We start from the raw sequence: 19,237 nt of genomic DNA on the forward strand, positions 1-19,237 counted from the left end.
GAAACCCTGTTTCTATGAAAAATACAAAAATTAGCTGGGCGTGGTGGCATGCATCTGTAATCCCAGCTACCCCAGAGGCTGAGGCAGGAGAATTGCTTGAACCCGGGAAGCAGAGATTGCAGTGAGCCAAAATCACACCACTGCACTCTAGCCTGGGCAACAAAGCAAGACTCTGTCTCAAAAAAAAAAATAAAAAATAATAATAAAAATAATTCCTAGCCTCAAGTGAGCCACCGCACCCAGGCCAGTCATTAAAGCTCTAAAATCTCCTTTGACTCCATGTCTCACATCCAGGGCATGCTGATATAAGGGGTGGGCTCCCACGGCCTTGGGCAGCTCTGCCCCTTTGGCTCTTCAGGCTACAGCCCCTGCAGCTGCTTTCATGGGTTGCCATTGAGTGACAGCTGCACAGTGCGGGCTGTCAGTGGGGGATGATGGCCCTCTTCTTACAGCTCCACTAGGCAATTCCCCACTGAGGACTGTGGGAGGTGGCTCCAACCCCGTATTTCCCTCCCAGTTTCCCTCCTGGTTTTCCTCCCATACTGCACTAACAGAGGTTCTCTATGAGGGCTCTGCCCCCGCAGCAGACTTCTGTGTGGACATCCTGGCACTTCCATACATCCTCTGAAATCTAGGCAGAGGCTCCCACAGCTCAACTCTTATCTTCTGCATACCCACAGGCCCAACATCACATGGAGGCCACCAAGGCTTAGGGCTTGCACCCTCTCAAGCAATGGCCTGATCTGTACCTTGGCCCTTTTTATCAATGGCTGGAGCTGGAGCAAGTGGAACACAAGTTGCCATGTCCCATGGCTGCACAGAGCAGTGGGGCCTTGGGCACAGCCCACAAAACCATTTTTCCCTCCTAGGCCTCAAGGCCTGTGATAGAAGGGTCTGCTGCGGAGATCTCTGACATGCCTTGGAGACACTGTCTCCATTGCTTTGGCTATTAACGTTTGTCTCCTTGTTACTTACGCAAACTTCTGCAGCTGGCTTGAATTCTTTCCCGGGAAATGGATTTTTCTTTTCTACTTCATGGTTAGGCTGCAGATTTTCCAAACTTTTATGCTCTGCTTCTCTTTTAATTATAAGTTCCAATTTTAAACCATCTCTGTGAACATGTATGACTGTGTGTTTCTAGAAAAAGCAACATCACACCTTGAACACTTTGCTGCTTAGAAATTTCTTCCACAGGATACCCCAAATCATCTCTCTGAAGTTCAACATTCCACAGATCTCTAGCGCAGGGGCAAAATGCCACTAGTCTCTTTGCTCTAAAGCATAGCAAAAGTGACCTTTGCTCCAGTTCCCAATAAGATCCTCATCTCCATCTGAGACCACCTCAGGCTGGACTTCATTGTCCATATCACTGTCAGAATTTTGGTTAAAACCATTCAACAGGTCTCTAGGGAGTTCTAGACTTTCCCACATCTTCCTGTCTTCTTCTGAGCCCTCCAAACTTTTCCAATCTCTGCCTGTTATCTAGTTCCAAAGTCACTTCCACATTTTCAGGTCATCGTTATAGCAGTCCCCCACTCCTGGTAACAATTCTCTGTATTAGTTCATCCTCATACTGCTATAAAAAATACGTGAGACTGAGTAATTAATTTGTAAAAGAAAAAGGTTTAATTGATTTACAGTTCCACATGGCTGGGGAGGCCTCAGGAAACTTACAATCATAGTGGAAGATGAAGGAGAAGCAAATACCTTTCTTCACAAGGTGGCAGGAAAGAGAGTACAGGGAGAACTCTCACTTTTAAGCCATCAGATCTCATGAGAACTCCCTCATTATCATGAAACAGCATGGGAGAAACTTCCCCCATGATCCAGTCACCTCCCACCAGGTCCGTCCCTCGACATGTGAGGATTACCGTTCAAGATGAGATTTGGGTGAGCACACAGAGCCAAATTGTATGAAGCTCCTCATCATTTAAGTTTTATTGTGACATTGCAGTAATTCAGTCACATCTTCAGGCTTTACTTCTAATTCTAGTTCTCTTGCTATTTCCACCACATATGCAGTTACTTCCTCCACTGAAGTCTTGAATCCCCCAAAGTCATCCATGAGGGTTGGAATCAACTTCTGGTAAACTTGTTAATGTTGATATTTTGACTTCCCATGAAACACTAATGTTCTTAATGGTATTTAGAATGGTGAATCCTTTCTGGGAGGTTTTCAATTCACTTTACCCATATCTATCAGAGAAATCACTATGGCAGCTATTCTTTATAAGACATGTTTCTTTTTTTTTTTTGAGATGGAGTTTCGCTCTTGTTGCCCAGGCTGGAGTGCAATGGCGCAATCTCGGCTCACAGCAACCTCTGCCTCCCAGGTTCAAGCAATTCTGCCTCAGCCTCCGGAGTAGCTAGGCTTACAAGCATGCGCCACCATGCCCGGCTAATTTTGTATTTTTAGTAGAGATGGGGTTTCACCATGTTGGTCAGGCTGGTCACGAACTCCGGACCTCAGGTGATCCACCCACCTCGGCCTCCCAAAGTGCTGGGATTATAGGTGTAAGCCACCGCGCCCAGCAAGACATGTTTCTTAAATAATAAGACTTGAAAGTTGAAATGACTCCATGATCCGTGGGCCACAAAATGGATATTGTGTTAGGAGTCATGAAAATAACATTAATCAATCTATACATCTCTGTCAGAGCTCTGTGACAGAGACATGAAGTGAGCACATACTGTTGTGAAAATGTCACCGGTAGGCTTGCTCAACATAGTTTCCACAAACCTTCAATTTGTGTTTTTAAAAAAATGCAGTATCTATGAAACTCAGTGAAGTAAAATACATTAAAACAAATATACCTATGCTTAACTCACATATTACTGTAATTAAACTCTGTATGACTTTTTTTTTTTTTAACCATGAGTACACTACTTTCAAAATTTCCTGGAAAACTTAGGCCAGGTGTCATGGATCACATCTATAATCCCAACAGTTTGGGAGTCCAAGGTGGTGGATCACTTGAGGTCAGGAGTTTGAGACCAGCCTGACCAATATGGTGAAACTCTGTCTCTACCAAAAATGCAAAAATTAGCCGGGCATGTTGGATATGCCTCTAATCCCAGCTACTCGGGAGGCTGAGGCAGGAGAACCACTTGAACCCAGGAGACAGAGGTTGCAATGAGCCGAGATCACACCACTGCACTCCCAGCTTGGGTGACAGAGTGAGACCCTGTCTCAAAAAAAAAAAAAGAAAAAGAAAAACTTTTAGCAGATATATAGTTTCTTATTTTTAAATCTCCCTTCTTTGGGTGTTTCATGCTTGGTTATTTAGTTTTAGTTGCTTTTAAATTTACAGTTTAGTGAATTAATAATCCTTTTTTTCCTTAGAAAACACAACAAAACCATATTTACCATCACGTGCACTAACAAGACAGCAAGTTCGTGCTCTGCAAGATGGTGCAGAGCTTTACGAAGCAGTGAAGAATGCAGCAGACCCAGCTTACCTTGAGGTGAGAGAGTAAGTGGACATATAATGAGGCTTGATGATTATTCAAGGTGAGAAGCTGTTTTAGACTCTCTGGCCATCACAGGAAGGAGTATGTTGAAATGCTGCGTTTCTCAAAAGGGATGTGTACATTTCTGGGATTTTCAGTGATGTGCCAGACGAGTGTGGTGGTATCTTTTCAACTATATACCAAGTAGAGGATGGGAGGGTTCTAGAATTTTATATATTAATTAAATTTGGTTTAAAATGCAGGCAAAACTTGTTTTATTTTTGTCCCTCCTGTACTCTGAAGCAAAAAAACTTTTTTATTTTTAAGATAAAACAAATATCTTCAAAGTAATGGCTTAGTTTCCATGTTCTTAGCTGTTTCTCAAGTCCTACCTGGAGTGTACCTGATAATTCTCTACCCTAAGGGTACTTGGGTAGAAACGTTTCAGAAGCACTAAACTGTTAGAAGTAGCGTAGGCTTTAGAATCATAGCACTCTCATTTTATTAGCAAAGTAAATGAGAATAAAATAGCTAGCCAGGCGCGGTGGCTTACGCCTGTAATCCCAGCACTTTGGGAGACTGAGGCGGAAGGATCACCTGAGGTCGGGAGTTCATGACCAGCCTGGCCAACATGGTGAAATCCCGTCTCTACTAAAAATACAAAATTAACCAGTCGTGGTAGACATGCCTGTAATCCCAGCTGCTCGGGAGGCTAAGGCAGGAGAATCGCTTGAATCCAGGAGGTGGAGGTTGCAGTGAGCCAAGGTCATGCCATTGCACTCCAGCCTGGACAACAAGAGCAAAACTCCGTCTCAAAAAAAAAAAAAAGCTATTAAATGGGCATAAAATGTTTTAGGATCAAATAAATAATCTATATAAATGTTCCATATAAATGTTAGTTACTACAGAGAAGTGCTTAAAGGAGCTGATGGAGCTGAAAGCCAAGGCTCGAGAACTACGTGAAGAATGCAGAAGCCTCAGGAGCTGATGCGATCAACTGGAAGAAAGGGTATCAGTGATGGGAGATGAAATGAATGAAATGAAGCGAGAAGGGAAGTTTAGAGAAAAAAGAATAAAAAGAAACGAACAAAGCCTCCAAGAAATATGGGACTATGTGAAAAGACCAAATCTGCATCTGATTGGTGTACCTGAAAGTGACGGGGAGAATGGAACCAAGTTGGAAAACACTCTGCAGGATATTATCCAGGAGAACTTCCCCAATCTAGCAAGGCAGGCCAACATTCAGATTCAGGAAATACAGAGAACACCACAAAGATACTCCTCAAGAAGAGCAATTCCAAGACACATAATTGTTAGATTCACCAAAGTTGAAATGAAGGAAAAAATATTAAGGGCAGCCAGAGAGAAAGGTCAGGTTACCCACAAAGGGAAGCCCATCAGACTAACAGCGGATCTCTCGGCAGAAACTCTACAAGCCAGAAGAGAGTGGGGGCCAATATTCAACATTCTTAAAGAAAAGAATTTTCAAGCCAGAATTTCATATCCAGCCAAACTAAGCTTCATAAGTGAAGGAGAAATAAAATACTTTACAGACAAGCAAATGCTGAGAGATTTTGTCACCACCAGGCCTACCCTAAAAGAGCTCCTGAAGGAAGCACTAAACATGGAAAGGCACAACCGGTACCAGCCGCTGCAAAATCATGCCAAAATGTAAAGACCATCGAGACTAGGAAGAAACTGCATCAACTAACGAGCAAAATAACCAGCTAACATCATAATGACAGGATCAGATTCACACATAACAATATTAACTTTAAATGTAAATGGACTAAATGCTCCAATTAAAAGACACACTGGCAAATTGGATAAAGAGTCAATGTGTGCTGTATTCAGGAAACCCATCTCACATGCAGAGACACACATAGGCTCAAAATAAAAGGATGGAGGAAGATCTACCAAGCAAATGGAAAACAAAAAAAGGCAGGGGTTGCAATCCTAGTCTCTAATAAAACAGACTTTAAACCAACAAAGATCAAAAGAGACAAAGAAGGCCGTTACGTAATGGTAAAGGGATCAATTCAACAAGAAGAGCTAACTATCCTAAATATATATGCACCCAACACAGGAGCACCCAGATTCATAAAGCAAGTCCTGAGTGACCTACAAAGAGACTTAGACTCCCACACAATAATAATGGGAGACTTTAACACCCCACTGTCAACATTAGACAGATCAACGAGACAGAAAGTTAACAAGGATACCCAGGAATTGAACTCAGCTCTGCACCAAGCGGACCTAATAGACATCTACAGAACTCTCCACCACAAATCAACAGAATATACATTTTTTTCAGCACCACACCACACCTATTCCAAAATTGACCACATAGTTGGAAGTAAAGCTCTCCTCAGCAAATGTAAAAGAACAGAAATTATAACAAACTGTCTCTCAGACCACAGTGCAATCAAACTAGAACTCAGGATTAAGAAACTCACTCAGAACCGCTCAACTACATGGAAACTGAACAACCTGCTCCTGAATGACTACTGCGTACATAACGAAATGAAGGCAGAAATAAAGATGTTCTTTGAAACCAACGAGAACAAAGACACAACATACCAGAATCTCTGGGACACATTCAAAGCAGTGTGTAGAGGGAAATTTATAGCACTAAATGCCCACAAGAGAAAGCAGGAAAGATCCAAAATTGACACCCTAACATCACAATTCAAAGAACTAGAAAAGCAAGAGCAAACATATTCAAAAGCTAGCAGAAGGCAAGAAATAACTAAAATCAGAGCAGAACTGAAGGAAATAGAGACACAAAAAACCCTTCAAAAAATTAATGAATCCAGGAGCTGGTTTTTTGAAAGGATCAACAAAATTGATAGACTGCTAGCAAGACTAATAAAGAAAAAGAAGAATCAAATAGATGCAATAAAAAATGATAAAGGGGATATCACCACCGATCCCACAGAAATACAAACTGCCATCAGAGAATACTACAAACACCTCTACGCAAATAAACTAGAAAATCTAGAAGAAATGGATAAATTCCTGGACATATACACTCTCCCAAGACTAAACCAGGAAAAAGTTGAATCTCTCAATAGACCAATAGCAGGCTCTGAAATTGTGGCAATAATCAATAGCTTACCAACCAAAAAGAGTCCAGGACCAGAAGGATTCACAGCCGAATTCTACCAGAGGTACAAGGAGGAACTGGTACCATTCCTTCTGAAACTATTCCAATCAATAGAAAAACAGAGAATCCTCCCTAACTCATTTTATGAGGCCAGCATCATCCTGATACCAGAGCTGGGCAGAGACACAACCAAAAAAGAGAATTTTAGACCAATATCCTTGATGAACATTGATGCAAAAATCCTCAATAAAATACTGGCAAACCGAATCCAGCAGCACATCAAAAAGCTTATCCACCATGATCAAGTGGGCTTCATCCCTGGGATGCAAGGCTGGTTCAATATACGCAAGTCAATAAATGTAATCCAGCGTATAAATAGAACCAAAGACAAAAACCACATGATTATCTCAATAGATGCAGAAAAGGCCTTTGACAAAATTCAACAACCCTTCATGCTAAAAACTCTCAATAAATTAGGTATTGATGGGACGTATCTCAAAATGGTAAGAGCTATCTATGACAAACCCACAGCCAATATCATACTGAATGGGCAAAAACTGGAAGCATTCCCTTTGAAAACTGGCACAAGACAGGGATGCCCTCTCTCACCACTCCTATTCAACATAGTGTTGGAAGTTCTGGCCAGGGCAATCAGGCAGGAGAAGGAAATAAAGGGTATTCAATTAGGAAAAGAGGAAGTCAAATTGTCCCTGTTTGCAGACGACATGATTGTATATCTAGAAAACCCCATTGTCTTAGCCCAAAATCTCCTTAAGCTGATAAGCAACTTCAGCAAAGTCTCAGGATACAAAATCAATGTATAGAAATCACAAGCATTCTTATACACCAATAACAGACAAACAGAGAGCCAAATCATGAGTGAACTCCCATTCACAATTGCTTCAAAGAGAATAAAATACTTAGGAATCCAATTTACAAGGGACGTGAAGGACCTCTTCAAGGAGAACTACAAACCACTGCTCAATGAAATAAAAGAGGATACAAACAAATGGAAGAACATTCCATGCTCATGGGTAGGAAGAATCAATATTGTGAAAATGGCCATACTGCCCAAGGTAATTTATAGATTCAATGCCATCCCCATCAAGCTACCGATGACTTTCTTCACAGAATTGGAAAAAACTACTTTAAAGTTCATATGGAACCAAAAAAGAGCCCACATCGCCAAGTCAATCCTAAGCCAAAAGAACAAAGCTGGAGGCATCACACTACCTAACTTCAAGCTATACTACAAGGCTACAGTAACCAAAACAGCATGGTACTGGTACCAATACAGAGATATAGATCAATGGAACAGAACAGAGCCCTCAGAAATAATGCCGCATATCTACAACTATCTGATCTTTGACAAACCTGAGAAAAACAAGCAATGGGGAAAGGATTCCCTATTTAATAAATGGTGCTGAGAAGACTGGCTAGCCATATGTAGAAAGCTGAAACTGGATCCCTTCCTTACACCGTATACAAAAATTAATTCAAGATGGATTAAAGACTTAAACATTAGACCTAAAACCATAAAAACCCTAGAAGAAAACCTAGGCATTACCATTCAGGACATAGGCATGGGCAAGGACTTCATGTCTAAAACACCAAAAGCAATGGCAACATAAGCCAAAATTGACAAATAGGATCTAATTAAACTCAAGAGCTTCTGCACAGCAAAAGAAACTACCATCAGAGTGAACAGGCAACCTACAAAATGGGAGAAAATTTTCGCAACCTACTCATCTGACAAAGGGCTAATACTAGAATCTACAATGAACTCCAACAAATTTACAAGAAAAAAACAACGCCATCAAAAAGTGGGCAAAGGATATGAACAGACACTTCTCAAAAGAAGACATTTATGCAGCTAAAAGACACATGAAAACATGCTCATCATCACTGGCCATCAGAGAAATGCAAATCAAAACCACAATGAGATACCATCTCACACCAGTTAGAATGGCAATCATTAAAAAGTCAGGAAACAACAGGTGCTGGAGAGGATGTGGAGAAATAGGAACACTTTTACACTGTTGGTGGGACTGTAAACTAGTTCAACCATTGTGGAAGTCAGTGTGGCGATTCCTCAAGGATCTAGAACTAGAAATACGATTTGACCCAGCCATCCCATTACTGGGTATATACCCAAAGGACTATAAATCATGCTGCTATAAAGACACATGCACACAAATGTTTATTGCAGCACTATTCACAATAGCAAAGACTTGGAACCAACCCAAATGTCCAACAATGATAGACTGGATTAAGAAAATGTGGCACATATACACCATGGAATACTATGCAGCCATAAAAAATGATGAGTTCATGTCCTTTGTAGGGACATGGATGAAATTGGAAATCATCATTCTCAGTAAACTATCGCAAGGACAAAAAACCAAACACCGCATGTTCTCACTCATAGATGGGAATTGAACAATGAGAACAGATGGACACAGGAAGGGGAACATCACACTCTGGGGACTGTTGTGGGGTGAGGGGAGCAGGGAGGGATAGCATTAGGAGATATACCTAATGCTAAATGAGGAGTTAATGGGTGCAGCACACCAGCATGGCACATGTATACATATGTAACTAACCTGCACACTGTGCACATGTACCCTAAAACTTAAAGTATAATAATAAAAAAAAAACAGAAAAAAAAAATTAAAGAAATTTTTTAAAGATCAAACTTAAAAAAAAAAAGAAAGCATCTAAGCTTCATTATCCTTATTATGAAGTAGGAAGGGGCAGAGATGTATCCACAGTGAAGACAATAATAAAATGATACCAATAACCAAAAAAAAAAAAAAAAAAGAACCTAATTTTATATATTAAGCTACCTCCTAAATTTTTAGACAGGTAGATATCTAAAAAAAAATTCAAATTCTAAGATTAGTTTGTTAGGGAGGAAGGAGCAAATATTTTACCAAAACTACTGGTTTTTAGTTGATTAATTTCATTTACTTGATGACTTAATAAATCTTGTGAATATAGCCTTAAATTTCTTAAATAGTGAGACTACAAAATAAACAATATTTCATCAGTAATGTAAGCAGTGCTGTACTGAGTAAAATTCCCTCCTGTTCTGAAATGTTACAATTTGGGTTCTCCCTGTGAGAAGTGAGTCCAGTTTCAAAACCTGGGAGTATACTTGATGCAGGTCTAAAAATGAAGGCTTTATGATTCTTTCTTGAAAAATTATTTGCCTCTATGTTTTATAATATTATTTGTTGAAGCTTGTGCATTCTATGAATCATCATGAAGATAGCTTTAATTTCATCCACAAAATTTAACAATATTTTTTTGTCTGGACATAAGGGGGCAGAATAAGAGTTGGAGTAGGGCCTTGCCCAGCCACTCTGTAACTGGACAAGTGATATATTTATTTCTTAGGACCTCATTTCCACCTTCTATCAAGGGAAAACCTAAGAGTAGGTTATCTTTAGGGTTCTAAGTGCCTATGAGTCTATGAGATTTGACTTTATTAAAGTTATCTTTGTAATTCTTTGAGGAGAACATAGGCATCCATTTTTAAAACAGTCCTGTTAGAATTTGTTTTCAGTAACAATGTTGAATGTTGGCCTTTTGAAATCAGGTTTTACAACAAAATTGTTTAAACACTGCCTGCATATTTAGAATCTCTATACCTCTATAAGATACAAATTGGATAGCCTCCCTTTTCAGTATAGATAGTCTCCCTTCCCGGTATAGATTAGGATATTAAGATGTATAATATCCTAAAGTGTAGCAGCAGTCTGGTATGTTACATGTCTAAATTCCATTTCCTATTTTGTTTATTGATTTATCTGTTTATTTTTGTTACGCTGGGTAAGATTCCCAAGAGGTACAAGCAGAAATTTGCTAAAGTGAGTAGGACAGAAGTGTAGAGGCAAACATAAAAGTATGTTTAGTACATATCTGTTTTAAATTGTATCTACTATTTCAAAGTTAATGGAATTATACTCCCGGGGCTAAGAATGAGGGTTCTAGGGCCAACCGCTACCTATGTGGCTTGTGCAAATTAGTTGTTCTTTGTGCCTCAGTTTTACCTACAACACAAAAACAATGATATTACCTACCTCATGGATTGTTGTGAAGATTAAATGAATTAGTACATTTACTACACGTAGATCTATTTCTCAAAATAATGAGCATTCAAATGTTAGCCATCTGTAATGTAGTTGGTGATGATTATGATTATTAAAGTACATTTATAATTGGAGGATCATTTTTGCCATAGGGAAATAGAATTATTAATAGTATGAGGCACCTGAGAATATTATGTGAGAAACTGATTACATTAACCATACCCTTAAGATGAGCTCTAATTTTGTTGTATTTGTCCCATTTAAAGCCATCCAGTTACAATAGATGAGACTTTTTTGTTTTAATTGCTTTTTACTCCAATATCTTATATGGTCACAGGGTTATTTCAGTGAAGAACAGTTAAGAGCCTTGAATAATCACAGGCAAATGTTGAATGATAAGAAACAAGCTCAGATCCAGTTGGAAATCAGGAAGGCCATGGAATCTGCTGAACAAAAGGAACAAGGTTTATCAAGGGATGTCACAACCGTGTGGAAGTTGCGTATTGTAAGCTATTCAAAAAAAGAAAAAGATTCAGGTGAGTATGTAAATGCTTTGTTTTTATCAGTTTTATTAACTTAAAAAATGACCTTACTAACAAAATGATTATAAATCCAGATGAAATATAAAGTTAGTTTATATCAGAGAAGCAAAAGCCACTACTAACGCCCACAAAGAGATAATATAAAAGAGGATCTGTATTTATTTTGAAACAAAAATTTAAATGATAATCACTTCTTCCATTGCATCTTTCTCATCTTTCTCCAAACAGTTATACTGAGTATTTGGCGTCCATCATCAGATTTATATTCTCTGTTAACAGAAGGAAAGAGATACAGAATTTATCATCTTGCAACTTCAAAATCTAAAAGTAAATCTGAAAGAGCTAACATACAGTTAGCAGCGACAAAAAAAACTCAGTATCAACAACTACCGGTACAAACCTTTCATTGTAATTTTTCAGTTTTGATAAGTGCTTGTTAGTTTATGGAATCTCCATATATTGAATGTTTGTTTTGTTTTCTGTAGGTTTCAGATGAAATTTTATTTCAGGTTTACCAGCCACGGGAGCCCCTTCACTTCAGCAAATTTTTAGATCCAGACTTTCAGCCATCTTGTTCTGAGGTAGACCTAATAGGATTTGTCGTTTCTGTTGTGAAAAAAACAGGTAATGCACAATATATTTAATTTTTTTATTGATTCTTTTGAAAAACATTGTCTTTTAAAATCTCTTATGAATAGTTGGAGCTACCAGTTGGCAAATTTGCTAGCTAGCTAGTGATCTGAAAGTAAGCCTCTTTGAACCTCTGATTTTTAATGAAAAGCAATTCTATATTATTTCAGGGGTAACAATTTACATCCTAGTCTGTGTACTTAATTTTATAGAAATTGTCCTTAATTTTATTTTCTGCAATTTATGTTTTCTTACTATTTCTAGTGTATGTGTTTATCCCATTGTGATGTTATATTGGTGTCCTCAATTTATTTCTTTGGCCATACACTCTACTTTTCATTGTACAGGGCTATTTATTATCTCAGAGTCAAGCTTTTTTTTTTTGAGACGGACTCTCACTGTGTTGCCCAGGCTGGAGTGCAGTGGCACAATCTTGGCCCACTGCAAGTTCCGCCTCCCAGGTTCACACCATTCTCCTGTCTCAGCCTCCCAAGTAGCTGGGACTACAGATACCTGCCACTGAGCCCAGCCAATTTTTTTGTATTTTTAGTAGAGACGGGGTTTCACCATGTTAGCCAGGATGGTCTCGATCTCCTGACCTCGTGATCCGCCCACCTCAGCCTCCCAAAGTGCTGGGATTACAGGCGTGAGCCACCGTGCCCGGCCAGAGTCAAGCTTTTATTTTATTGAATATATGGTCTTACTAAGTTCAATAGCATGAATCTGTTGTGAAGAATTCAAGAATTTTTTTCTATTTGTTGAGTTTTGTTTTCTTAGGAGTTTTGCTCTTTTGCTGTGTTCTTTTCTCTTTATTTTTTAAATGTGTTTGTGTTTGGTGAGTTATGTTTTAGTGCTTCGTAGGTTTTTCTTTGACTATATTATATTAGTAAGCCACATTGTTCCCATGCCATTTTATTTCATCTTGGTCATATTTGGGTGACTCTTTTCACACATTTTATTGTTATTATAGAAGGTGGATAACTTTTGTTCATTTAATTCATCAATATTTATTTAATGACTATTATGTGCTAGACAGGGTTTTAAGTGCTGGGTACATAGCAATTAACAAAACAGATAAGAATCCCTACCCTCATAGAGCTTACATTATGAGGTTGGGGGAGGGAGATTACAAACAAATAAGTAACATACATGTGTATAGTTTTTTTAGTGCTCAGAAAAAAAATTAAGTGGGTAGGGGGGTAATGTCAGAGAAGAGAGAGGGATGTAATTTTAGATTGAGAGGTGAGGAGAGAGACCTCCCTGGAAAGCTGACATTTGAGTGAAACTTGAAGGAATTGAGGGAGTGAGGTGAGGCATGTGGCCATCTGGGGAAGAGCTTTCCAGGCAATTACAAAGGCCGCAGTGCAGCAGGATCATGCCTAGTGTGCCGTTAAGCATTGGCAGAGACCAGAGAGTGAGAAGTAACAGCCAGGGACAGAGGCAGTGAAGAGCCAGGTCGTGTGGGGGTCCTTGTGTGGACTGTAACTTCCTGTGATGACAGGAAGTCACAGGAAAATTCCAGGTAGAGGGACGCAGTCTGACAGATTTTCACAGGATCATTCAGGCCGCTGTGTTGAGAATAGGCTGTAGGGGGCGCAAGAGTACAAACAAGCCATTTGGAGGCTCTTCAAGCACTTAGGCAAAAGATGACGATGAACCAAACAAAAGCAATGGAAGTGGTGAGAAGCAGTCAGATTCTTGTTGTATTCTGAAGGTAGGGGGACAGTGCAGGATGGTCTGAGCATTGGGAAGAATGGAATTGCCACTTAGAAGGAGAAGACTGCAAGAAAAGCAACTATGTGGGGAAGTTCAGGAGCTCAGTTTCAGACAGTTAAGTTTTAGATGCTTATTAGGCATCTAAGTAGAAACGTCTACTTGATGGTTACATAGGAATCTGTTCAGAGGAATGGCTGGATATGAATTTGCGAGTCTTTACTACAAATTTTTTTGTATTTTTAGTAGAGACGGGGTTTCACCGTGTTAGCCAGAATGGTCTCGATCTCTTGACCTCGTGATCCACCCGCCTTGGCCTCCCAAAGTGCCGGGATTACAGGCATGAGCCACTACGCCCAGCCAGTCATGCAGGGGACATTTAAAGCCGTGAGACTGGATGAGGTCACTGTGGGCATGGGAGTAGATAGAGAAGGGAAGAGATCCAAGACCTCTTTATTGAAGCCTTTTATACTTAGAAGCAGGGAAATATAAATGTAAATATAGGAATCAGTAAAAGAAACAGAGGAATGGCCAGAGAGGTTGGAGGAATACTGGAGAGAGTGAGGTATGCTGAAAGCCAAGAGAAAAAAAAGAATTGTCGAGTAGTGAGAGTGATTAAGGTTGCCAAATGCTATTTCATAGAATTGATAATGAAGTGAGGACCAAGAATTGATCATTGGCTTTAACACTGTGGAGGAGCACTTTCAGTGGACTGAAGTGGGGCAAAGGAAATGGAGGGAAAGGAGGAATGATAGTGAACATAGGCATTTCAAGGATTTTTGCTTTAAGAGAAGAAAAGAAATCAATCAGTAGCCAGAAGAGGAATCAGGATCAAGAGAATATTTGCTTTTTCAGATGAAAGTGCTAATAGCATACTGATGAGATACTGTATGCTGATGAGAAAGATCCAATAAAGAAGGTAAAATGCAAGATGGAAGCAAAACAGGAACAGCTGTGGGGCACTGTTCTCAGATACTGTGTGGTATGGTATCTAGAGGCTCTGTTGAGATTGGCCTTAGCTAGCAGGAGAGACTGTTCATCTGTAATCACAGGAAAAAAGTAAAGTATGTAGGTATAGATACCAGTGGAAGAGTTGATATACAAGAGGAAACTTGTGGCAGACCTCTTTTGATTGCTCTATTTCCTCGCTGAAATAGGGCACAAAATCATCAGCTGAGAGTCAGAATGAAGAAAAGAGGGCCAGGCGCGGTGGCTAACGCCTGTAATCCCAGCACTTTGGGAGGCCAAGGTGGGTGGATCACGAGGTCAGGAGATGGAGACAATCCTGGCTAACACGGTGAAACCCCGTCTCTACTAAAAATACAAAAAACTAGCCAGGCATGGTGGCGGGCGTCTGTAGTCTCAGCTACTCGGGAGGTAGAGGAAGGAGAATGGCGTGAACCTGGGAGGTGGAGCTCGCAGTGAGCCGAGATCACGCCACCGCACTCCAGACGGGGAGACTCCGTCTCAAAAAAGAAAAAGAAAAAGAAAAGGGTGTTGAAGGTTTGAGAGAAGAGGAAAGGCATTAAATCATATCAAAGAAAGTGGTAGAGTAAATGGACTAAGTAAACACATCATGACTGCCAGGGCCCACTGGAGGTTTAATGTTCATGAATATATTGTTGTTGTGTGATATTTTTTCAACCGTGTTCAGCTCTGATGGTGTGGGCATGAAGTAGTTGGAAAGTAGAATTTAACCAGGTCTGTGGTTTAGCTGGGTAAGTAATGCAAAGCAAGACAGGCAAAGAATTTGGGGGTGTATGCAAAAGGAGGATTTAAATAATTGACCTTGGACACAATGCCGAGCAAAGAAGAGATATTAGGAGAATATGGATCAATGAACAGGAGATAAGAAAAGCTGATTGTAGGTCCCGGTGGGTTTGAGTTAGGGTTTGAGAGGGAGTGAACTGGGCAGATCAAAGGTAGGTGGTTGAAAAAGGAGGTACTTTAAATTGAGATTCTGGGGGAAATGGAGTTATTGGAAATAAAAGTCTTGGGTATGTCCATTGGAGTGAGTTACCAATGGAAAATAGAGGACATGATCATTTAGGAAGAAAACAAGGAACTTGGGAGCAACAGAGTATTGGAAGGATTGCCTGTGAGGATACTGAAATTTCGAGGAAACAAGACCATCGTGATGACAGAATGACAGTGAGTTATGAGTTAAAATCTTCAAGGAATGAAAGGCAATGAGTGAGCCGGGGTCAGTGGATGCCTGTAGGAAGGAACAGTAATGAATGACAGAGTCTGATAACACGAGGTTCAAAACTGAGTGTTTTTAGAGTGGGAGGAGCAGCAGTGAAGCATGAGGAAGACATCTGCCTCATCTCAGCCTCCAGTAGCACAAGGTCTGCAGGGGCAACTGTGCAGGCAGACAAGAACCAGGTTTGTTGCAACAAGATGGCAATGAGAGCACCTGCAGGAAAGGGTGAGGGTAGTGGAGATCTTACTGAGTTCCAGAGGCCCCACTGAAAGGATTTGAGGAGATGAAGAGGTAGGAGGAGATGGTGCCCAGAAAGGCCACATCCAAAGCCTGGAAATGGAATCCAGGGAATTTGGGATGACTGAGAGCCTGAGCTGCCTTTTTTAAATGTTTAATTTTTGTGTGTATATAGCAGGTGTATATATTTATGGGGGAGCCTGTGCTTGTTATGGGGACTGACACGAGATTAGCTCTTGGCCCCAAGGCAAGGTGTGTGGGAGAAGAAAAAGTGAGGAGGCCTAGATGTCAGAGGAGTCCGGCTAAACCACTGCAGAACTGCTGCCTAATTCACAGCAACCATGAGTAAAAATGCTGATGATCATCAGGTCAAGGATAGTCTGGAGCAGTTAAGATGTCACTTTACATGGGAGGTATCAATTAAAGATGATGAAATGCCTGATTTGGAAAACAGAGTCTTGGACCAGATTGGGTTTCTAGACTCTAAATACAGTGTGGGAATACACAATACACAACCTACTAGCCTATGTGAAACACCCGAAAGGCCAGAATGAGGAAGTGCTGGAGAACTTGAAAGAAGCTGAAGACTTAATCCAGAAAGAACATGCCAATCAGTTAGATGTGAGAAGCCTGGTAACCTGGGGCAACTTTGCCTGGGTGTATTACCACATGGGAAGACTGGCAGAAACCCAGACTTACCTGGACAAGGTAGAGAACATTTGCAAGAAGTTTTCAAATCCTTTCTGTTATAGAATGGAATGTCCAGAGATGGACTGTGAGGAAGAACGGGCCTTGCTGAAATGTGGAGGAAAGAATTATGAACGGGCCAAGGCCTGCTTTGAAAAGGATCTGGCAGTGGATGCTGAAAACCCTGAACTCAACACTGGGTATGCAATCACCGCCTGTCGTCTGGATGGCTTTAAATTAGCAACAGGGGATCACAAGTCATTTTCTTTGCCTACCCTAAGGCAGGCTGTCAGGCTAAATGTAGATGATGGATATAGTAAGCTTCCCCTTGCCCTGAAGCTTTGGGATGAAGGACAGGAAGCTGAAGGAGAAAAGTACTTTGAAGGAGCTCTGGCCAATATGTCCACACAGACCTTTGTCTTTGGATATGTCTTCTCTTCTTACTGAAGAGAAGGCTTTGTGGATGAAGCTCTTGAGCTCTTAAAAACCTCCTTGCAGGCAACTCCCACTTCTGCCTTTCTGCATCACCATATAGGGCTTTGTGACAGGACACAAAAGATCCAAATGAAGGAAGCTACCAACAGGCAGCCTAGAGGGCAGAACAGAGAAAAGGTAGACAAAATGATAAGATCAGCTGTATTTCATCTTGAATCTGCTGTGGAACAAAAGCCCACATTTGAGGTTGCCTATATAGACCTGGCAGGAATGTATATAGAAGCAGGCAATCACAGAAAAGCTGAAGACACTTTTCAAAAAGTGTTGTGCATGAAACCAGTGGTAGAAGAAATAATGCAAGACATGTATTTGCACTATGGTAGATTTCAGGAATTTCAAAAGAAATCTGATGTCAGTGCAATTATCCGTTATTTAAAAGCAATAAAAATAGAAAAGGCGTAATTTTCAAGGGATAAAATTGTCAATTCTTTGGAGAAACTGGTTTTAAGGAAACTTCAGAGAAATGCATTAGACCTGGAAAGCTTAAGCCTCGTTAGGTTTCTGTACAAATTGAAAGGAAACATGAATGAAGCTCTAGAGTACTGTGAGTGGGCCCTGAGACTGGCTGCTGAGTTTTAGAACTCTGTGGGACAGGGTCCTTAGGCACTCAAATATTGACCACTTTCATATTTCATTTGATTTTTTGTTAACATGTACTAATCAAGGCTGAGGTGAGTGGATCACCTGAGATCAGGAGTTCAAAACCAGCTTGGCCAACGTGGCGAAACCCCTTCTCTACTAAAAATACAAAAATTAGCTAGGTGTGGTGGCACACACCTGTAATCCCAGCTACTCAGGAGGCTGAGGCAGGAGAATTGCTTGAAGCTGGGAAGCGGAGGTTGCAGTGAACTGAGATCACACCACTGCACTCCAGCCTGGGCCACAGAACGAGACTGCATCTCAAAATAAAGAAAAAGTGATAATCATCTTTTCTGCTTGCTGTTTTCAGAAACATATTATGTAGTTCACTGTAATGATGTAATTATTGAACAGTTACTCAAATCTGATAAAATATTAGTTGCATTCAGCAATTAGTGAATCAATGTGTGTGTGCATGTAAGAGAAACCATTTATATGAAGCAGAAAAAAAATGTTAGGTAGATTTGTAGGAAACAAAACACTGGACTTACACTAAAATAAAGTGAGAAGGTTGGTGCCATGACCCAGTGTAATTCTTGACTCTCTACTTATCCAAGATTAATTTTCCCCCCCTCTTAGTTATAGTGTGAGGGCTGGATATTTGAGTTTCTATTCATGATACAGTATATATCCCTGGAAGATGTCTCTGGTTCTAGATCATTTTTCCCAGTTCAGTGAGTAACGCTGTGTATTTATTTGCTGTAACAAAGAACCATAGACTGGGGGCTTAAACAACAGAAATTTGTTTTCTCACAGTTCTGGAGGCTGGAAATCCAAGATCAAAGTGTTGGCAGGGTTAATTCCTTCTGAGGCTGTGAGAATCTGTTCATTGCCTCTCTCTTTGCTTCTGGTGATTTGCTGGCATTTTTTGGCATTCTTTGGCTTGTAGATGTCTCACCTCCACCTTTGCCTTCATCGTAAGGTGGTGGTCTCCCAATGTACATGTCTCTGTCTAAATTTCCCCATATATTAGGACACCACTCATTATATTAGAGCCTACCCATATGTGTGGGTGGAGGATTACCCAGGTGCCGAGGCAAGAGACTGAAGGCACAAACTGTTTCAGTATAATAAAGAAAATAGTTAGATTAAGGATAGTCATAATACAAATTAGATATAGAGATGATCATGGACAATTAGCAATCATTATGAACCTTAATCATTAGCTTTTAGTATTATTCTTTGCTGCATTACTAATATAACCTAGGAATAACTGGCGGGTATAGGGTGAGGTGCTGAAGGGACATTGTGAGAAGTGACCTAGAAGGCAAGAGGTGAGCCCTCTGTCACGCCCACATAAGGGCCACTTGAGGGCTCCTTGGTGAAACGGTAACAGCAGTGTCTGGGAAGCCACCCGTTACTTAGCAGACCGCCAAAGGGAGTCTCCTTTCCTTGGAGGAGTCAGGGAACACTCTGCTCCACCAGATTCTTGTGGAAGCCT

General features: G+C 40.5%; 1 protein-coding gene and 1 pseudogene across 4 annotated transcripts in view; both read left to right on the top strand.

Moving 5' to 3' along the window:
• The window catches only part of BRCA2 (BRCA2 DNA repair associated), an 89,391-nt gene that overhangs the window by 58,369 nt on the left and 11,785 nt on the right, over window positions 1–19,237 (top strand). For 3 of the 4 annotated variants that reach the window (XM_054446796.2, XM_054446797.2, XM_054446798.2), the window contains 4 exons: window positions 3,344–3,465; window positions 10,988–11,186; window positions 11,421–11,584; window positions 11,678–11,816. In XM_054446796.2, the coding sequence (XP_054302771.2) occupies window positions 3,344–3,465; window positions 10,988–11,186; window positions 11,421–11,584; window positions 11,678–11,816 (624 nt within the window). Of the gene's footprint in view, window positions 1–2,022; window positions 2,087–3,343; window positions 3,466–10,987; window positions 11,187–11,420; window positions 11,585–11,677; window positions 11,817–19,237 lie in introns of those variants that run through there. The other variant, XM_063650745.1, reaches the window with a different exon arrangement.
• Window positions 13,872–17,911, top strand: LOC129011654 (interferon-induced protein with tetratricopeptide repeats 1-like; annotated as a pseudogene).

This window comes from Pongo pygmaeus, chromosome 14, assembly GCF_028885625.2.
Source record: "Pongo pygmaeus isolate AG05252 chromosome 14, NHGRI_mPonPyg2-v2.0_pri, whole genome shotgun sequence".
Taxonomy (NCBI): domain Eukaryota; kingdom Metazoa; phylum Chordata; class Mammalia; order Primates; family Hominidae; genus Pongo; species Pongo pygmaeus.